The sequence below is a fragment of the Rhipicephalus microplus genome, chromosome 7 (genome assembly GCF_043290135.1).
Source record: "Rhipicephalus microplus isolate Deutch F79 chromosome 7, USDA_Rmic, whole genome shotgun sequence".
Taxonomy (NCBI): Eukaryota; Metazoa; Arthropoda; class Arachnida; order Ixodida; family Ixodidae; genus Rhipicephalus; species Rhipicephalus microplus.
The window spans coordinates 31,603,188-31,623,857 of NC_134706.1; the positions used below are offsets into that span (position 1 = coordinate 31,603,188).

Below are 20,670 nucleotides of genomic sequence, written 5' to 3' on the forward strand. Positions count from 1 at the left end.
GTACGTCAAGTTTGACCAATCACACACTCGCCCGCGCTACTTCGGAATAGTGCACGTGGATTTTTCTTCTCACTAGCTTTACATTGCCGTATTTGTGTGGTCGTTCAGAAAAAAAATTGTCTACACGTGCTGGACACGTCCAATCTACGCGATCATTCTGGCTGACCGTGGCTGACGCCTCCATAGTCATGGTCGAACCAACTAAACTGTGGTCCACCGAGCTCGATCTGCCCGCCGATTGCGTCGAGTTCTGCCCAGTTAGACCGAGCCTGTTCGCCGTTGGAATGTACAAGTTGGACGAAGTAAGTCGCACAAGTATGAATCACGGTGCATTCTTGTTTCAGGGCAACTAATTCGTATGGCCTCATGTGCGGGATGAAAATGAAAAAAAAAAAAAAAAACAACAACAACGCTGTCAGTTTTCAAGGAATCCAATTCGAAATTTCGCGCGCTGAAGCTGGCTGGTGATTGGACAAAATCATTTCTCCTAATCTATTGCGCAATCGGACTGCGCGGCCCAATCGCGAGTCGATTTCACTCATGCGTTGGGTCGACCAATTCAGAATCATTTTTCCTAGTCTATTGCGCAATCGGACTGCGAGGACCAATCACGAGTCGATTTCACTCAGGCAATTTATGCGTTGTTCTCGTGTCCACAAATGTGTTTCCACAGTTATTATTTTATATCAGCTGTCAAAGTAAAACGAGCCCCGAAAATTTTCGTCTCTTTCGTTGTTACAGTTACACAATAACAATTCACAAGATGTCGTGCCAGATTTAACTTATTCATGAATGTTTGGTAAATCCCCGGGTGCACACATAAAAAAATGCATGACAGTGCAGAGCATAATGAGAATTTGCAATATGTGCAAATATATAAATAAAAAAAGACTAAATTTTACTAGCTCTAACAGCTTCGAGTAACATTCAGTGTCAGGTAGTTATAGATGCACATGCAAGAACAACATTGGCAAAATATGCCAGTTCAGGACTGCTGCATTAAAAGCAGGGCTGTTAGCACAGCACACAGGAAGACTTCTGAAAGTTTCCTTCCATCACACAAGGTTTTTTTTTTACACCGTTTATCAACGGGATTGACTGACTAGCAACAATACACCAATCTTGTTCTAACACTATATTTCTTTTTTTTTTTTGCCAATACACCTTTTGTTAATAATGACATGCATAGGAGCGCATCACTCATTTCACTACCATAAAAAAAAGGAAGTAACACCAAATTCACCAAAAAAATTTTTTTTGCTCGGTTTGTGAAGCTTTTGTTTCTCAAGAAACAGGACCATTATTTCATGAAAATTCAGTAGTTCCCTTATTTCACTAATTGCATAAAAACACAAGTTGACGGTAACTTCAAGCAATACAGCGAAAGACTGCAAAAAAACTAAAGACAACACACAACTGGCACAGCATGAACAGGTGTGGCCATCTAGCACCGAGGAACACAACTATGACAAGTATAGTTGCCATTGGTTCCATGTGGGACCAATGGCAACTATACTATACAATACAATGAACTATACAATTTTTGTGGATGTCTAGTATAGTTGTCTTCTGTCATTTTGATACAAAATTTCACGATGTCTGTACTCATCAACAGAAGCGAAAGGGTCAAGATGGTTGAGTAGTCGTGCTATACTTTTCATGATCCTTGTGTTCCTGCAATGGTTTCATCATGCAAGTATACTGTTGTACTGGTTCCAGCTAAGAACCAGTTTGCATCGCTGTGCATTTTGCAGGAAGCAGGCGAGAGGCAGGGTGCCTTGGCTACCTTCCAGTGGCACGGCGGAGCAGACGTGCAACAGTGGTGCCACTTCGGCTCATTGCCAGGAGTGCTCGACATCAAGTGGAAGGACGATGTACTAGCAGGTGCCTTTTCCGACGGCACGGTACAGCTGCGCCGGCTACGGGAGGAACGGCTAGAGCCAGAGGCTTCTTGTCAAGCCGCAAGCTGCCTGGTACTGGCTGTGGCTTGGGCACCTGAGTGAGTCCTTAGCGTGCTTGTTAACTGCTGCCCTTACTGTTTGCTAACTTGGCATCATTCAATGCAGGGGCGACAAGTTGGCTGTAAGTTGCTCTGACGGGTCTGTCTCGACACTGATCTGTGGTTCGGCTTCCTTGGAATCCGTCGCAGAAATGCAGTGTCACGGCTTTGAGGCCTGGAGCATTGCCTGGGATGCCACACAGCCCCACATCTTCTACACTGGTATGGAAGTCACAAAAATCTCCAGATTAGTAGCGCTCCTATCCTAGCCCAGTGTTGCCAAGCAATTTTTGGAAAATACCCTACACAAGTGTCAAAATTGGCCTACTTTACCCTATACCACTTTCTTATCACCCTACGTTTTACCCTATGCTTTTAAATAGCGTCATGTAATGGTGATAATGTACGGATAACGTACATTCTACGACGTTCAGACTTATTGGGTGCATCCAGGACTGGCCCACCTATTGATGTCCCACGATGACATCTGATGAACCATCGTTTGACGTCACATTGTCATGCCACAGTGACGTGACCATGAATTCATGAAGACATAAAAACTTCTGGGGATATGTCATGCCACAACCACATCATGCATCGTCGTCGTTATATCATAATCTTTTGCAGCACTCGCGTTAAGGCCAACCATCACTTTTCGTGCATGATGAGGCACCTAAAACTTTCGCCTTCATAACTGAAACCGACCACTGTCGCAAAATTTAAAAGCCCCTTTACAGGAGATGACAGAGAGAGGAAAAGCAAACAAGCCCCGAGAAAAAAACAAAACAAACCTAGCACAAGGATATTTAATGTATTATCTTTCGTGCTGGTGACATTGGAATTAAGACAGTTCCAATACGGATCTTTGCAGGAATGTAACAATCAGATATGTTGTGCAGATTTTCGACAGATCAATGACGCGTGAAATGTTGAAATTGCTCTGTGTCACCACCCTACTACCCTACGCTGACCGAAAAATTTTAAAATACCCTACAAGTAAGGTAATTACCCTACAGTTTGCAACTTTGTTGTAGCCCTGCAGTAGAAAGCTGAGGTCTTTTTTTTTGCATTTTTTTGCAGATATTATTTCAGCAGCCATGCGGCTGTTTATATATTTCTGAAACAAGATTTGTTTGCTTTGCCAAAGCACGTGCGTTAGCACACTTTTGACAGTAGCCAAATACGAGGAAGAAAAAACTGCACGTCTACTCCTGTCAATGGAAAGTGGCACGTGGAACACCCCATCAGACATGGTAGCGTATCCAGCAGCGCTGTCGTCGTAAGCAATATACTTTGCATGTTGAAGCAAAGTGGAGCCACTTTTCCGCAGTTTCAGTCGAGTGTATCTGCTTATGTCTCATTCGTGTCTCCACATCTTACTTGGCAATCTTCCTTTTTCTTCCATCATAGTGTGACCAAGCTGGTTCATCCATGTGTGCTCTTACACTATCTTTCATCTTTGTGATACAGTGGGCCCTTTTCCTGAATGTGTTTTTGTTGTTACACAGGAGGGGATGACTGCCGTTTTTGCTGCTGGGATGAGCGAAGCCCTGGACAGGCTGTCCGCACACTGCGCAGGTAGCCAAAGTGAGCATTATGGCGCTGTGGTCGCACTGCCGTAGTAATTCGGCCAGCCAGCTTGTCATGTGTCGTCGTTCATGAACATGCAGTTTGTACTTCATTGATGATTCGTGTCCTACTCGTGTGGGCTAGCTTTCATGGTTAAATTTTTCATACATTCGTAAACATAGAGTAAAATTCTTGAATGTACAACCCACTGATAAAGAGAAGTCAAGGAGAACTAAAATTTCCTGGGAATGTGGTGCTTCTGTGAAGTGCAGTGTGCTTATTCTGAAGGAAGTAGCGTCGGTGTACTCACGGCACTTTCTATTTTGTTCCAAATGTCAGTAAAGTAGCATTAGTACAACTGGCTTACTCGACTTTCTATAGACATTCGCGCAGGTAAACCTGCGATTCAGTTGCGTTCTATGCATGACTCCGGCTCATTCTGTTACTCCTGTAGTAATCTTCTATTCAGAACATTGAATTCGTGGGAATACGTTTTAAAGGGAGGACGTGGCTATCAGGACATCGAAGGCATAGCGTTTCTTCCCAATTGTATCAAAGAGATTTCTGGTGCCGCTCATCAGCCATAGAGTGAATCACGAGTACTATTGCTTAATGCATGGGTTCAGCTTAACTAAAGTAAAGTGCAGCTTCCTTAGTGCCATTTTTCATGATCAGGCTGCGAAACGAGGATGTGGTATGCTAAGTGCGGTGCACCTACGAAGCGCATAAGTGCCTTAACGAAGCACGGCATCCATCTATGTGTTGTGCAGTAACTGCCTCAACAACCACTGCACCCATCTAGAGACTGAGGCTCCAAATGAAGGGCGACTGTTCTAAAAAGAAAATTCAACAGTAGACATGAGGTTCACAGCGAGTCAAATCAATGCCACGCAGCACACTTGAGGCCAGGAGGACCAAGTTTGGACACATAGGCTAGAAAGCTCGAACAGGTGGCACATGGGTAAAAAAGGTTTGCTGGGTGATACAGTGGACGAGTAGAACGTTCCTAATTCACACCTGGCACAAAAGTACCTCAATTACATCCAATACAAATTGTAATCGTGTGTCTGTTACAGTGTGATGTCAGTGAAAAAACAGACTTGCCTGGTTGTATCCGTATTTATTTATGCTGATGTTTTAGTGTCCCTGCAGTAAAAAGTGCCAAGTATGCAAAGGAGGCATGAAATCTCTTCCATTTTTTTTCTAAAACACAATACTGAAACCTCAATATAACAAAGTAGCACCTTACCAGAAAAGAAGTTTGCTATACCAAAAAAATTCGTTATAAAGGTTATTCCTAGCACTATATATTACAAGACTATTTTTCATTTACTTCTTTTTAACAGATACTTCGTTATATCTGAGTCCATTATGTTGAGGTTCAAGTGTACAAGAAAAGTTGAAACATGTCACGCAGAGCCGTATTGACGCTTGGTTCGGTTGCAGGCACAGCATGGGAGTGACGGCCATTGCTCCGCATCCCCACCAGGACCACGTGCTGGCATCGGGCAGGTAAGCTCAATACAGTAGTGAATTGAGCGTGTTGGTTTATCATTAATTTATGAAGTCTGAAGGCTCAGTCGCCCGCACCAGTGAGTTGTGCCGGTCGCGCGATGATTTGCGACTGGCCACCAAAAAGCAAGTCAAGGCGACTGATGTTCACATCCGAGAGCTACTAATAGCAGAATTAAATAGTCTACTTCGAGCGGAAATCACAACCACACAGAAGAAGAATCACATAGACAGTCGCAACTTCTGTGTGGTTGCGATTTGGCGCGAAGTGGACTATTTAATTCAGACATGTACCAACTAGCCCAACAGCGAGTTCTACTAATAGTCTACTTCGCACCAAAATCACAACCACACAGAAGAAGAATCACATAGACAGTCACATCTTCTGTGTGGTTGTGATTTGGCTCGAAGTGGACTGTTTAATTGGACTGTTTAAGTGGACATGTACCAACTAGCCCAACGGCGAGTTCTACTAATAGTCCACTTCGTGCCAAAGTCACAACCGCACAGAAGAATTACATAGACAGTCGCATCTTCTGTGTGGTTGTGATTTGGCGCAAAGTGGACTATTCGATTCAGACATGTACCAACTAGCCCAACAATGAGTTCTACTAATAACAGTCACCACACAGTGCTCACATCTGCTCTCAAATGGTTCACATTGCCAACGTGCTCTAGGATAAGCAAACATCCTGCCCCTGTGCATCTTATTGGCTCAGGGGTTTGCTACTGCAGTTGCATGATTAAAAAATTGAGCAGTGAGCAACTGAGCCCGAGTGGTCAGTTTGCAACTGAAGTGGCAATTTGAGAATGTTTGTGTGTCGCTTGACGACCAGCTTTGTCACGCGACCGGTACTGGTCACAGATGTGAACAAGCCTGTACATGCCATAACCGAGGATTGGTTACGAAGCACGCCATAGTAAGGGACTTTGTATGAGGCTCTTTAATGAGCACCTAAGTCTACGTATCGCCTCCAACAAAATGCATATATTGTTACTAGGAGTTGAACCCGGAACTCTTGACCTTAGCAGTGCGACACACTTTCGGTACATCATGGTGAAGTATGATGAGCTAAAGAAGACGGGACAGAAAGAGTTTCATCTTTTCGCTCTCGTTTTCGTTCGCGCTCTGGTGCAATTCATCATCATCCTTCAGCAGGCATGCTCAGTCTATTTCGTTTGACCATGCCTGGACGACCTTCGCGGAACTGCGTATCTTTTGCACGACAGTGTACTCAGTGCACTCAGTCAGAAAGGCCTCTATTCTGCTGGACATTCACGTAAAGTTCACGCCTGTGAACCTTAGGTGAATGTAGCGCGCTAGCTGCTAGCTGACTTCAACTAGAAACTCTGCTAGCTGAAGAGTCAGCTAGCAAGGTTTATCACCCTAGAGACCTGGTACATGTTTTGTGCTCATTGGTTTGTACTTGTAGTGTCTTTGGTTGTACACTGCTTGTTATTTTGCTTAGTGCCGTTTTGAGTTTTCCGTAAACATTCTACATAAGGGAAATCATTTGCCACGTATTCTCGAGAGGAAAAAAAAGCCAGAAAACTCGTCAACTGAATCGAGACTGAATGAAGATAATGTTGTTGCTATTAAAACAAATCGCAGACATTGCCTACCATCATCTAACATAGTGCCGCAAACTGCTGGTAGCAAATTTGGCAATTGAATTTGGTTAAGAATTACCATAAAAATTTACAATAACGGTTACAGTCTTAAAATAAGCGAGTAAAATAAGACCAAGAATACCGTGCAATCAACAAATTCATGCTTCCTTAAGTGACTAGTTGAGATATTTTAAAACTGCACTTTGGCAGATGTTGCAATGTTACCATAAGAGAAGGAAGTTAATTTTGAGGGCGAATTTCTAAGCTTGACACATTATTGAAAACCAGCCAATAGTGAAGCAAAAGAAAGTATCAGGGACATTGTATTGTTACAAGTTTCCTATAGTAATTGTGATATACACTTAAGGCTCATTATAATGAATTTGTATTTTACAAAAAATAAGTTTATTAAATCCGAAAATTTGACATAAAAGTATATTCCTAAAGCTATAATAATTGCTAGAGTATTATGAAATTGCCTCATGATAACCAATATTTTCTTATATTCAGGTTCATTATATAGATGTTTTTAGTGTAGATGTGGAGAAGGTGAAAGAAAAAAAAAACAACTTGCCACAACCGGGGACTGAACCAACTGCGCCTGCTACCTTCAGAGGTTGCAGGTGCAGCCACTGCCGGCAGCAAGTAGTCTTCTCTTTTGCTTTACTTTCTCCAAATCTACACCACAATTACAGCAGTGCACTTAAACAGAACACTTAGAGTCCCCCATGTTTTTCTTGGTTTCATTGTCAGCTGGTTTTCAATCACGATAACAGTAATAACATCAATAATAATATCTGCGGTTTTACATCTCAAAACCACGATGCGATTATGCGAGACGCTGTAGTGAAGCGCTCAAGAAATTTTGAACATTTGGTGTTTTTTAACTTGCACTGACGTCACACAGCACACGGGCTTGTAATATTTCGCCTCCGTCAAAGTGCGACCGCCACGGTCGGGAGCGAACACACAACCCCGAGGTCAGCAGCCGAGCACCCTAGCCGCGCTGTTCCACCGAGGCGGACTTTACACTAATGGTAGCCTCCAATGATATTGTTGCAACTCTGGCACACCCCCGTGTGTCGATGCTGAAAGAATACTAGTAACTGAACGATGACTACACTGCTTGCAGTTACGACGAGCAAGTGCTGCTGTGGGATACGCGGAGCTTCTCCAAGCCCTTGTCCGAGGGACAGGCGGGAGGTGGTGTGTGGCGGCTACGCTGGAGAGTGGGCCCGACGCATCGGCAGCAGCTGCTGGCGGTTGCCGCGATGCACGGGGGAGCATGCGTGCTCGCCCACAGCTCGGACGGTAACACTCTCGCTCCTCGCAGTTCGAACCGTTCTCTTGAGATTACGACCGGGTCAGTGGGTGAGTGAACTGGGTGGCTCGTATGGTGGCAAACATCAACGTTAGAGATGTGGGAATAGTGATTTGGTGGAATAATTTTGAATCTAATTACTTGAATAATATATTAGACATGTAAAGAAAAATGGGCGTATTTGTCATGACTTAATCAACCTGCATAACATTTTTTAAAACTGGACAAAGCATGTGTGGATGGCATTCTTTTTGATTCTAAACAAGCGGAAGCAGCTTTAAATCACAGCAGAACTTGAATTTCAGCAAGATTCCGATAACTAGTAAAATGTGTTGCATTCTGAAATTTACTATAGTAAGAGCATATAAGCCCATATAACAATATTTTATACTTCAAATATGATTATTCTATGTAAGTTTAATGAGTCGGGCGCCTCGACAAAATGGATTCTTTTCTGAAAAAATGTTTTGTTGGTGTAGCACTTGTACTTGCAGTGAAACCACCTTTACAGGGGGCCACATACGGTTCTTTCTACGTTTATTTGTTCATTTCTAATACTTCAAAATCGTGTCAAGAATTCAAACACTGCAATGTTTGTTCAAATATTTTAAGCACTTCAATATTAGAGTATGCCTACTTAAAAAGGTCATGACACGGTCACTCGCCGAATTCCAGTTTTCAGGAAAAAATAGAAGTCTAAGGGTACGATAATAACGATAGTTATAGCACGAGAACAAAACGACGACACAGAGACAAGAAGGACACGAAAGACACGAGCGCTCGTGTCTTTCGTGTCCTTCTTGTCTCTGTGTCGTCGTTTTGTTCTCGCGCTATAACTATCGTCATGCCATACCAACTAGCCCAAGCTGCCACACTTCTAAGGGTACGTTGTGCATGTACATATGCAAAAAACTGACAGTAAAAGAACATTTTGTAACTAAATGAGCCCTAGAAGACACTTGCTGTAAACTCTGCCCACTGTCGGCGACCACGCTGGAGAAGACCTCCATTCTCCAAGCACCAAATCCCAAATTTGGAGCACCATAATAAACAAAGGTTACTTTTAGACCCGAAAACAAACGGTCTAGCAAACCATGCAATGTCAGCGCACCCACGCACAGTGCGCATAAGCTCTGCTCGTTCACCGAGAACAGTGCGTTGAACCATCCAACAGCGCAAACGAGAAAAGTGTCTCCATTACCATTTGAAGTGCCTGTTAGATTACTTGAAAGGTGCAGAAAATACAATTGTGAACGTGCCTAAAATGTGCTGACATTTTTTTTTTTCCGAGGGCTGCAGAAACATCATAGACAGCTCTGAATGATTGCTAGAATATTTAGTGAGCGTGTGTGTCAGCAATCATACTAGCACTTGTGATTATATGGTGCGTGCAAGTACATGTAATTATTGAAAAAAATATACTATAACGGTGTGTGACACCCTCTACTAGTGGCCCTTTCCCAATTCTAGAATGCTTTCTTTTGTTCAACACCAACACACTGCAGTTGAAATGACTAAAAAAGCATTCTGCACGCGGGAGAATGAAGGCCAGGAAATTTCAGAACCTTCGTCCTTTTTTTTTCTTTTTCGCAGTGGTGGTTGCGTCTGTTTGTAAGGAAACTTATGGTCACATCTGTACGATCAGGAATGTCCCATAAAAATCAAAAGTTTGGCGTCAGGCAATGCTTTCATTCAGCACACCAGTGGCACGTTGTGAACACCTTTTTATGCGGAGCTTCCACATTATTTTTGAAATGTTTAAGTACAGCAGTACGGCAACCGACAAAATAACGTGGCTGATTCCTCTTCTTAGGAACCGGTATAACACGAAAGCAAAACGTGTATTTATAAAGGTAGTAAAGAAGTTGTTGTGCGTTGTTTCATCACAAGAACGAAAGAATGATTGCTACAGCAACATATTGCAATGTCACGCGGCAAGCAGCTCGAAATTTGCAGCTCGCACCTCAAGCAGAAAGCAATCATGAAATTAGCATAAACAGGAAGAGCGAGACAAACAACTGTCACAGCTCGACGCTCAAACCATGCTGTTCAAATAGAAAGACACACGAAAAAAACGCACAAGTACGCGCCTGGCATGAACAACTGTCACAATGTCTTTTTCGTGTGTGAGCAGCGCGCTCCTTTCATAAACGCGGCCACGGCAGCGACCGAAGTGGTCATTGTGCTCTCTTTAACCACTGTAACTTCAATGTAAACTTGCGGTGGAAGCACAAGAGGTACAAATCACCCGAATTCCGAGCTAAGCGCACGTGCGGGTGAGCGACCACGCCTGAAACCATTTATACGAACTTTGACCTCGCCATGTGGAGGTGCGCACGCATCGCAATGCGCCAGGTGGCACAGGGCTTCGACCTTTACACCACGCGCAGCCAACGCGCTACCCTTGCGCCTTCTCGCTACTGATGACGAAAATGCGCTTGCAGAGTCTCGAGGACCGTGAACGGTACACGGTGTATATAAATACCTTGCTGTTAGCAAGCTAGGCAACGTGCACATTGACGTATAGTGGCTTGCATCACGTGCTGGGAAGCGAGAGATCACTGGTTTGATGCCCCGCTAAGGAACTTTTTCTTCACGTTTTGTTCCTTGCAGTCTGTTAGTATACATTTTATGACATCATATCTGTGGTGTAAATACGTCAGCGGAGCCGTCGTGGACCCTGGCATATAACACTTTGGTGTTAAAAAGTTTTCGTGCTTTCAACATTAAGCGTGCCAAACGCTGTTTGTGCGACAGGATTGGATGATCTCGAAACTGAAGTTGGCCATTCTGGTGCTTATTGGCCCATATTTTTAGCTATTTCTTGCACAGCTGAGAAAATTTTGAGGCTGGTCTAGCATTTTGTTGCAGATTGGCATCATTGCAAATAATTTCACACTTCTGGCACAGCTTGGTGTGAACAATTGTATCTAACCGGCACTATCGGAGCAGCTATTGCACCCCTGAATCTAGGACCATTCGGCTTTTTCTATGAGTGAAATATCTCTTCAGAACCAGAAGAGTAACAAACGAAACTTCTGAAGCGGTGGGCCACAAAACAAATAAATTAACATAAATAATAATGCATAGAATTAAGAGAAAGAAGACAGGGCTACCTCCCAATAAATTTCTCACTTCGACCGTTCTTTTTGTATTTAGATTAATCGGTCAAAGCTCAGAGGTTTAGGTGGTCACTGCAAATTCGAAGATACTTGTGCGCTCATCTAAGGCTGCTGTTCAAATGGGCAAGCTGCTAGTGATAATGACCGATTAAATATGAAGGGTTTTACGAGCCGAAACCATGACACTGTGATCATGAGGCATGCTATAGTGAGGGAATCTGCATTATTTTCATTATGTGGCGTTGTTTACTGTGCACCTAAATCTAAGTAACTGCGTGAGCAGTTGTTGAGTGTAGTTACCATGACAATTCACTTCCAGTGAAGATTATAAAAAAAAGACGTTTGACAGATCATTTTGAAAAAGACTTGTTCGATGCCTAGCTGGCATTTACTGGAGTACTTTAGTACTCCTAAATGATGAATAAACAGTTATAATTGTAAACAAACACACAAGCATAAACAACAGGCGTTGATATCCTCTTTTACGCTTGTCAACGTGTATTCCCGATTCTAGAGGTAACTAACGTGTTATGCTGACAGTATACGTGATGCTCGAGCCTCGTGCCTCGAAACATGTGATTATTCGTTAATGTAGACTCCTTCCAATTCTTTGTATACAAGTATCTGTAAAGAGCCAGTGATAGTGTGCTCTCTACTGGTTTTTAAGCACACTTTACAGGCTTTCATAACTACCTTACTACGACGTGCAGGTGCCCTGGAGCGCGTCTGCACCTACATCGGTCACCGGTCCATGGCATACGGCATCGACTGGGCGTGCGAAGACACCCTGGCTTCGTGTTCTTTCTACGACAAGCACCTAGCGCTGTGGCAGCACGATGTACTTCGAGAGGGATAGTCGTGCCACGCATTATGTGACTTCGCAACGACACCCAAGGGGGGCCACAGAGTGGCTTCAAACTGTCCGAGCACATTTTGATTGTGTCGTCACATTCCTGTAAAATGCCGAGCAGGCCCCCCCCCCCCACTACTCCCACTCCTCCTCTACGGCCATTTCTCTTTTTTTTATGACAAGCATCGCTTGTGTAAAAAAACCACAAAAATGAGCACACTGAATGCATATCTAATGCTGTTTATGAAAGGCTTTATGATTAACGCATTTCATTACAAACATAGAAGGGCATTCTCTTATTTTTAGTGACCCTCCCACCACCACCGATTTCTGTCAGGGACAGAGTAAGCTGCCCCCCCCCCCCCCCCCTACTAACCTGGTTGGATTATCCTTCACCGTAGAGTGGATGAAAAACGCCACGCTTGCTTGGCAGTTTACGGTAGTCATTTCTTACATACACATTTTCTGAGATGATAGCAACTTGCTACAATCTTTACAGTGGCAGCATGTACAGTATGGTCCACAGCTAAAGGGAACACTCGAATGCACACCATCAATATTCTTGGCCCTCTAAAAAAAAGTGGATTAAGAAACAATCTTCATGCGAGTCAATAGTCTGTCAAGAGGAGTTGGAACTTTTAACCACCAGTAGCCTTATGCATATCTAAGCCACCATGATTCCGTAAGATAGCGAAATCTAAACATGATGCTCATGCAGGTGTTCCCTTTAACAGTGGACCCGTCTGTAATTTAGTGCGACCGCTTTCGGGGACAGATTACACAACGAAGTGACCTGTAAAACAAAGAACTATGTATGTTCGAGCTACCTTGCTTAAACAGTTCGATGCAGCATAAGCTACACCACGGTGAAAACAACATCTGTAGTTCGACACATGGGTGCAGCCGGTGCAATTGGTGGCTGCCAGCATGCTCCAGAGAGCCTACTATATCGCTCCATCTACACGCTTGCAGCGCTGACTACGCCGACCCACAATGGATTGCGCGGAGCAATGGCTGCAAAGAAAGCGGGTGCCCATGCAGTGTTCCGGGCAATGTGCTCTAGCCAATGATACGTACGCAACAGAAGTCGAGGTGCCTTCATAGAGAAAGAAGAAGACAAGAGAGGACACTCCGCGAAACCTGGCCTCAGGAAGTGCGTCACGATTACGTATTCAACTAGTGCTCTCATCAAACGCCAGAGGACGCAAGCGCAAAAAAAAAACAGTTATAATCAATGCAACAGAACTGTTTTCACAAAATAATAATTATACGCCCAAACTAGGTATGTTCTTTATACATAAAAACAATTTATTCAACACACCTTACGCGATTATTTTTCTTCAGCCGTACTGTCATAAACACCATCCACCCAGCGACAAGCCCATGCATGACTGACAGCGAGAAGCTTTCGTCGCTTTCGTCAACGTCGGCTGCGTCGGCGTTTTCAAGCGTGAGATAACAGGTGAGGCACGTTTTCAAGCGAAGCTTGTTGAATGACATGTTGTTGGTCTTGTTCGGTCATTTTTTTCAGAAAACGGTTACACCTGTGCAAATAAGACACCATGCAACAAACATAGAAAGATGCACACACACACGTTGTGCTTCGTGTGTGCGAGTTTCTTTCTTACGTGGCGTCTCATTCACGCAGTTGTAACCTTTTTCTGTAGCTTGTAAGGACGGGGAGGTTCGCTAAAAAGAAAGTTTGCGGCTCTATGCTGTGGCTAGACGGGAACATTGTGCAACGTATGCAGTATAGCATAGGCGGCACGGCGTCAAGCCGAGGCGACGCGTGCTGCGTCTGCCACGGACGCGAGCATCTGTACCTTTCATCAGTGAAAGCTGGCACTGTTGATAATTCCAAAAATCACAAATTACTTGTTTCCTTGTTGGTGCCTTCTCTTTTCTTCCACGTTCTACCAATTTATGTGTTTGAAAGAGTTGTTTAAGTTTCCCCATGCTACAAGCTTTGTAACTTGTACCAACTGCACATATATGCAGATTTTCTGAGCGTCGCTTCAAATAGTGACTGTGACATGACTGCAGAAGCTGCACTGCAAGGTGCGGATGAGCTTCAGTTTGTGTTATTTTAAGTCTATTACTGACACATTGTCGTAATTTCATTTCTTTAGGACCTGCGGTAGAGGCTTCAAAAAGCGGCTCCCACACATTGACGTGCCCCGAGGAACAGGGTGCGTTCAGTGTCGCGATTTCTTTTTTTTTACCCAAATTGACCGTTGACCAAACCTCTGCAGGTGGCAGCTCCCTTGTAGCTGGTGAAAGAATTTCTGCTGACTTCGTCTTGCCGGAGAAAACCTTAACCAGTCGTTCAGCTGTCACAAAAGGAACTTGTGTGACCGGTAAGTTGTATGTTCCCTTCAACACCAGAGTGGATTGATATTGAGACTTCCGCAGGCCGCTCGCAAGGTTGTTCCGACAGCACTGTCCGAGGCACTGAACAAGCTTCACAAGACCCTCCAGAAGATGTCTCCGCCAACAGCTCCACGTCTGAGTGCCCTAGAGAAAATGGTGACTATGCTTTTATTGCAGCTGTTTTTAATGTGCTATTTTATGTTTAGGACATTCTGAGGAAACTATCCTCAAAAGGACACTACGTGTGCACTTACAAAATGTAAGGGTAGGCTCTCAGTGATTTTCATTTTTTTTGTGCATTGTCAACATTGTGAATGGTTTGTTTTTAGGTAGTGGAATCGAAAACTTTGCACCACAGAAAGTTGTGCACCTTGGGTCTGAAAGAGCGAGGAAAGTGCTCGTATGGGATTAGTTGTTCTTCGCTTTTACATCCGTTTTTTTGTTTATTGCAGTGCGTTCCTGTGTGCCAGTGACAATGTCTCCATCAATGAAGTACAAGCAAACCATTAAACATCTGCAAGCCAAAGTAGCAGCACAGCGGAAAACTATCAAAAGACTGCGGAGACAGCCTCACCAAACTAACCACTCATTCGTTGCATACATTGTTTTGGTTACCCGCTATGAGGAGTAGGGACACTGTGTATTCGCTCGAAGTGATTTGCATAACCTTAAAAAGAATGTTGGGTATCCTGTCTGTATTTTTGTAGCAAATGCGGGCGAACTGTACACTTTACTGTGGGTCGCTTGGTCACTGTGTATGCTTTATCTCTCCAGCTCAAGTAATATATCGATAACAAAACCGCTTGTTGAAATGTCTTCGAGCGGGTAAGGAACACAGTATGAAGTGGGCACAGTTCACGTTATCACGCTTTTTGTATTTTAGCTTCTCATCAACCTCCTCATCTCGCCCATCAAAATTTTCAAAAGAATACCCAAACTTGTAGCGTTTGATGGGGCTGCGGACGCTGCCATTTTATTTTTATATAGCTTGTGAGTGATAACATACGATGTAGAGCCTTTGTGAAAAATAATGAGCCAAGGTGGTTTCCTTCTGCTATTTATTAGCCCTGTAATACCGCTCTCGTAACACCAATTAAGGTCCACAATTCTGGATAAGTGATGACTACAATCTATTTTAGCTCGCAAGCGTCACAACAACACCCAGACGCAAATCACTTGGGATCTTAAGTTTTTGATAATAAGAAGAGCCACAAGACCTGCCAGTGTTGTAGCATAAAGTTTGTCTTTCACGTAGGGAGCAAGCTGCAAAGCCCTACCTTTCTGAGGACAAGCAGTCATCAAGTCTGCTTTTTTTTCATTTTTGGCTAGCTGTTCTTAAGCACAGCCAGCACACTGCAGCTTTGCCTTTCTGCTATATTGTGTCGTGTGGTTTCTGTGCACTCTTTTTTTTCTATGCATTATTTTGGTTAACCCCAGGCGTGATTCGCGACTTCATTGCTGTGTATATGTCACTTCTTCCTTCTTCTTCAGCATTGTGTGCTGTATTTTTGCCATAGATCCTTACTTACTTACGGGCCTGGTGTGTCATACTTCACCTGCTTCTCGGCTTCTGCCAACTCTAGCGATGTGTGCGTTGTCTGTGTTCTCTCTGTATTTGTTACAATATTTGTTACAATTTATATGCAAGGCGAGATGCATTTGTTGTCTACCTTTGTCATATTGTGCTTTTTATATTCTCAGACTCTACCTTGCCTTTGAATAAAACATTGCGGATACTCTGTCTCTTTGACTGATATATACATTGATCACTTGTTCCAAAAAAAACAAGTGATCAACAAGTGAACAAAAGAACAAGAACAAGCGCGATGAATAAAATCGTAGTGAATTATCACTACCTGCATCTCTCTTTATTATAACTTAATCGAAATAAAAAAATAAAAATTCAAAATTTGCGCCAGTGAAACCGAAACGGGAAGCGCACGCCACTTGCTCTCACCAACCACCAGGTGTGCTAGGGTCGATTGGGCCGCTGGGGTCTACGGGAGTGTCCACTCTTCACCTTTCTTTATTTCTCTATGGTGCCTTGCACAACAAGAAAAGTGCCTTGTGCCGTGCATCACGACAAGCACGCCCTATTTATTACCCATGGATTGCAAAATCGGCAACCAAGCAAGCAGACACGCTAAGGCCTACAGATCGCTCAAGTTTACAGTTGGCGCATGTCCCTTGCAACAAAATGAAAAGATTTAAATAAAGCTGTTGAGTACACTGTTGGTGATTCGCGCATTTACATCAATCTCTGGTGTGAAGATGGGCTGCCCACCAGCAGTGCAATCGATTTAGAGCGGCTGACTTGGAGAATTGGCGGTTCGTTTTACTAAGCAAACAGTGCAAAAGCTGACGAGAACATTGACGAGACAAAAACATGTGCTTCTCATCGCTGTTCAACACCCATCCTTGTGTGTCCTTACACTGTTCATATCCTGGGATCAGGGGGGCAACAGCAGCAGCATGGAGTTGTACTCCTGGTATGGTATTTTCTAATAGCGAAAATCAAGCTGGGAGAAAAGCGAGCTTGAGATACGGAATAAAGTATAGGCTGTTTCTTCACTTCTAGACATGTCAAAATACAAGAGCTTCAGCAGAGTAAACTCGAGGAAAATAATGAGGCTTATAGTACTACATCATGTGATGTATGCATGCAAAGCCGTTTGTAACCAGACAATTGGAAACCTCGTAAATGCATAAAAACTGGTTCTGGTCATCAAGAAAAAGGCAACAGAAACAATAAAATTAATTAGAAGTAATCACGCCCCTACGTGCACGTACGATTTCGCATTCACTGAAGGAAAGAAGTGTTCCGCAAGAGTAACACAAATAAATTATTGTCACCTTTTTTATGTGGACCATTTTTGATTTCGGTTTCCGGGTGCAGAATTGGGCTAAGGCTTTACAGTATAGCTTGGTTACATGGCCACGCAAGGCTGTGACGCACCTCGTGCAAATTATCGTCTGCTCACGCTGGCTTTCTCACACACGCAAAAATGAACCTTTTTTACCGGTATTTTGCACTGACGAAGAGGGTCACGGCAGGAGTACAAGATACTCATTGCAATCTAGAGCGAATGCATAGTTTAGGTGGCTCTTAAAAGAACCGTTTATTAAATATAGTCAAAAGAAAAAATCCAACGTGGCCGGTGCTGCCTCATTGGTCAGCACTTTGGCCCAAAAATGTCGCTTATTATTTTTCTTTCGTACGGCATTCCCCTTAGCCGCAACAATGTCTGCCTTAATTTCAACCAACGTCATGCTGTCGCTGTACACCTATGACACTGTCGTCAGCGCTTGGGTCAACTCCGAACTCGTTGGCTGTGTAGGCGCTGCCTCTTCGATCTCGGTGTTGGAGTTTTCGAAATCCTCTATAACTTGACAAATGATTATGTCAACGGCTAATTTCACACACAGTTCGAGGTCTTTGTCAGCGTCAATAAAGCCTTCGAAGGTTATCCCGGCTGAAATCGAAATTCCGGAAGCGCGCAGATCGTCAAAGGCAACGTCCACGCGTGGAAGTTTGTCAGGCATGCTGTCGACTCTGGACGAGACGGCTGTCTTAGCGAATTCCTGAGACGAAAAGCGCAGTGTCACACAGCTAGGAGCGCGGCGGACGCTGCAGATCGGGAAACGTGAACACTGAAGATAGCGTGCAGCAGCACACAATCTGCCACAGAACTGACAGAAACACGTGAATCAAGACAGTGAAATTTGACCACAGATTTGACTAAGCTACGGCTTACAACGGACTGGCGTGCGCTAGACTGCGGCAATTACAGTTTCGAGGGTACAGCAGCCGCGGCGCGGTGCTGCTGGTCACACCTGCGATGCAAGTATGATGGTTTCGAGGGTATAAAAACAACCAAAATAGCGACGTTGATGGCGACTCCGAGTCTGCAATCAGCACTAAGGAGTCCAGAAAATCAGATGGCCAAGGCTATAAGCATCCGAAATTTCGGAAATATTAACCCACTCACTTTATGGGGAACTTGACGATGTCACAGATGAGTCTTGAAAATCAGACATGACCGAAATATCGGGCATACGAAAAATTCAATATTTAATCAGTCTACTGTAAAAAATAAATTAATAATTCACACTCTTCATGGGAATGGCCCTCAAGAACATCTTGTTTGCAAGGTGAGAGCTTGCAATGTGCCAGTGCCTCGCACGAAGCTTTAGGAGGCTTTTCCTTTCAAAGCCCGCGGAACTCGAAGGAGTCCCTCGGGAAGTAGAAACATTTACTTCTTCATTCAACAGGTTCCAGCAATCATACAACAAACTCAACAGTGCCAAACTTCTTCAGGTATGCATCTTCCTTGGCAGCTTGAAGGACCTGCAAACAAAAGGCAAAATGGCATTGACACTCATGGCCATAGCTCTGCGAGTGAATTACGAAGGTACACCACGAAATCACTGCCTCATTCATCATCACCCTATTTGTCATAAACATGTTTAAGTCTTGATTGATTGATATGTGGGGTTTAACGTCTCAAAACCACTGATGATTATGAGAGACGCCGTAGTGGAGGGCTCCGGAAATTTCGACCACCTGGGGTTCTTTAACGTGCACCGAAATCTGAGTACTTGGGCCTACAACATTTCCGCCTCCATCGGAAATGCAACCGCCGCAGCCGGGATACGAACCCGCAACCTACATGTTCAAGTCTACTTCAGGACAAAGGCCTCATATGAAATGCAGCGAGCTGACAGAATCATACCCGCGAATTCCACCATTTGATTGCATGACCTAGTTTTTTTATGTATTTTTGAAGCCTGAAAAATTGGACACCGAAGAGTTTCAGTATCTGAAATTTCGGATGTTCTTATACACTGCAGTGTATGTGGGGCATGTGAAAACGCCACGAAAACATCCGAATTCTCGAGCATGTCCGAAAAGTCAGCAGTAGACCGTATCCCATTATAGGCAGATCATGCGGCGCCATCTGTCAATGGTGATGACAGGATGATATGCACTATTCCATTGCTAATGCTTGTCTTGCGAAATGCTTTTTTTGCGATGCTGATAGTACAATGTTGGTAAGCTGATTGGGGAATGATTCGGTCACGACACCAAACAGACTGCTAGGGCAATCAGGGAACCAGAGTGTCCAAGCAGCACGCAAATCTGGTGAAGTACGATGGCAGGTGCCTTCAAGACGCGAGACACATCACGCTGTTGAGTTGAGAGCACGCACGGGAACACTTACAGGATTCGTGACGTAGAAGTTGCAGGCATAGCACCACACCGACAGGTCTGAGTAACTCAGCACCAAGGGGTGCTGGGTTTCTTCGTGGTGCATCACCATGTGGCCGCTCACATAGCGGCTACAGTAGACCTGCGCAAAAGATCCAATGTCTGTCCAAGCACCTCTTTTTGAAGCTGAATATTCTTGACTTTTCAATAATTTGAACTGTCAAGAGTCGGTCAAAAGAAGGGCTTGAACACGTGATGCACGTAATCCCCCGTAATCATTGAACGACCTCAGTACAGCATCAGTTATATGGATTTGTCACATACTTGAAGCAGTCCTTCTCTTGCCTTGACGAGAGCGCTGGAACCTAAGCAGGGAGGGATGGCACGAGGCAAACATGCGAGATGAGCACACGTCAGAATCTTAACCGCGCGTGATGAAACAGAATCGCTCTCTCACCCCGGCGATTCCTGTTCGCGCTATTATGCCAACTATGTAAATTTAGCAGACTGTGGAACGCGCCGCCGGCACGCGGTGGGACCCTGCATCAAGATGTGCAGAAAACGCCACTCTTGACTTATGAACGTTATTGGCCACCAGCATGCTATCCCGCAGTTCAACATCAAGCAGCAAACTCCAGCAGCTCCGGAGAGCTGCTGCACCTGCTGAATTGAGCGGGTTTCAGAAGCAACGATGGCTTTCCGCATCGCACTAGAGTATTATACCACAGCGCCACGCTGGTGCTTGAAACTCCTTATGCTGACGTCATGTCGGGCAAAGAGTCAGGTTAGCGTACGGGTCATGTTTTTTTTTTAGGCAATGTAGATTTTTAAAAAAAGGTCCCAGAACAGTCGGCCTCTTCTTGTTTTTGCACATGAACTCTCCATTGAGGAAATGCTTTCGCAGAGCTGAAATGACATTGATTCAACTAATTAACAAAAAACTCTTTCGTTAACTTTTCCATTATTCATTTGAAAGCACTTGTTTTTAAAAAAAGTTATAGTGTGGGCCAATTAATGGCATGCCCATTTTTTAGAAACCATTATGCTTATAATTATAGATATTCATCATTGAACTTTAAGGGTGATACAGTTAAACATCGTTATAAC

The 20,670-nt window shown here is 44.0% G+C and overlaps 3 protein-coding genes across 10 annotated transcripts in view; 2 read left to right on the forward strand and 1 right to left on the reverse strand.

Annotated features, from left to right (window-relative positions):
• The first annotated feature begins 18 nt into the window (after window positions 1-18).
• On the forward strand, window positions 19-12,219 carry LOC119180081 (diphthine methyltransferase). 2 transcript variants are annotated; one of them, XM_075868931.1, is made up of 7 exons: window positions 19-302; window positions 1,755-1,999; window positions 2,067-2,221; window positions 3,508-3,577; window positions 5,015-5,080; window positions 7,824-8,062; window positions 11,845-12,219. In XM_075868931.1, the coding sequence occupies exons 1-7, from the start codon at window positions 189-191 to the stop codon at window positions 11,988-11,990; spliced, it is 1,035 nt and encodes a 344-aa protein (XP_075725046.1). In that variant the 5' UTR covers window positions 19-188; the 3' UTR covers window positions 11,991-12,219. The 2 variants fall into 2 exon arrangements, with proteins under 2 accessions (XP_075725046.1, XP_037287120.2); XM_037431223.2 differs by having other exon boundaries at window positions 20-302; window positions 7,824-8,002.
• Window positions 12,220-12,337: 118 nt separating this feature from the next.
• On the forward strand, window positions 12,338-16,090 carry LOC142767387 (uncharacterized). 4 transcript variants are annotated; one of them, XM_075868938.1, is made up of 5 exons: window positions 12,338-14,042; window positions 14,114-14,173; window positions 14,237-14,341; window positions 14,409-14,510; window positions 14,807-16,090. In XM_075868938.1, the coding sequence occupies exons 1-5, from the start codon at window positions 14,018-14,020 to the stop codon at window positions 14,983-14,985; spliced, it is 471 nt and encodes a 156-aa protein (XP_075725053.1). In that variant the 5' UTR covers window positions 12,338-14,017; the 3' UTR covers window positions 14,986-16,090. The 4 variants fall into 4 exon arrangements, with proteins under 4 accessions (XP_075725053.1, XP_075725050.1, XP_075725051.1 ...); XM_075868935.1 differs by having other exon boundaries at window positions 12,338-13,446; window positions 13,983-14,042; window positions 14,114-14,341; window positions 14,397-14,510; XM_075868937.1 differs by having other exon boundaries at window positions 12,349-14,042; window positions 14,397-14,510.
• A 2,312-nt stretch (window positions 16,091-18,402) lies between these two features.
• The window catches only part of HDAC6 (histone deacetylase 6), a 45,181-nt gene continuing 42,913 nt past the window's right edge, over window positions 18,403-20,670 (reverse strand). For all 4 annotated transcript variants that reach the window (XM_075868929.1, XM_037430526.2, XM_075868928.1 and 1 more), the window contains exons 29-30: window positions 19,577-19,705; window positions 18,403-18,702 (exon numbers count right to left, since the gene is read on the reverse strand). In XM_075868929.1, the coding sequence (XP_075725044.1) occupies window positions 18,637-18,702; window positions 19,577-19,705 (195 nt within the window). In that variant the 3' untranslated portion in view covers window positions 18,403-18,636. The remainder of the gene's footprint in view (window positions 18,703-19,576; window positions 19,706-20,670) is intronic.

What these genes read in the sequence shown, in the direction of transcription:
- LOC119180081 (XM_075868931.1), top strand. Translation starts at nt 189, where the DNA reads ATGGTCGAACCAACTAAACTGTGGTCCACCGAGCTCGATCTGCCCGCC. An exon ending in GCTGTGGCTTGGGCACCTGA is followed by an intron (nt 2,000 to 2,066) that starts GTGAGTCCTTAG and finishes CATTCAATGCAG; the next exon opens with GGGCGACAAGTTGGCTGTAA. An exon ending in GCTGTCCGCACACTGCGCAG is followed by an intron (nt 3,578 to 5,014) that starts GTAGCCAAAGTG and finishes GTTCGGTTGCAG; the next exon opens with GCACAGCATGGGAGTGACGG.
- LOC142767387 (XM_075868935.1), top strand. Translation starts at nt 14,018, where the DNA reads ATGACTGCAGAAGCTGCACTGCAAG. An exon ending in AAAAGGAACTTGTGTGACCG is followed by an intron (nt 14,342 to 14,396) that starts GTAAGTTGTATG and finishes AGACTTCCGCAG; the next exon opens with GCCGCTCGCAAGGTTGTTCC. An exon ending in TGAGTGCCCTAGAGAAAATG is followed by an intron (nt 14,511 to 14,806) that starts GTGACTATGCTT and finishes TGTTTATTGCAG; the next exon opens with TGCGTTCCTGTGTGCCAGTG.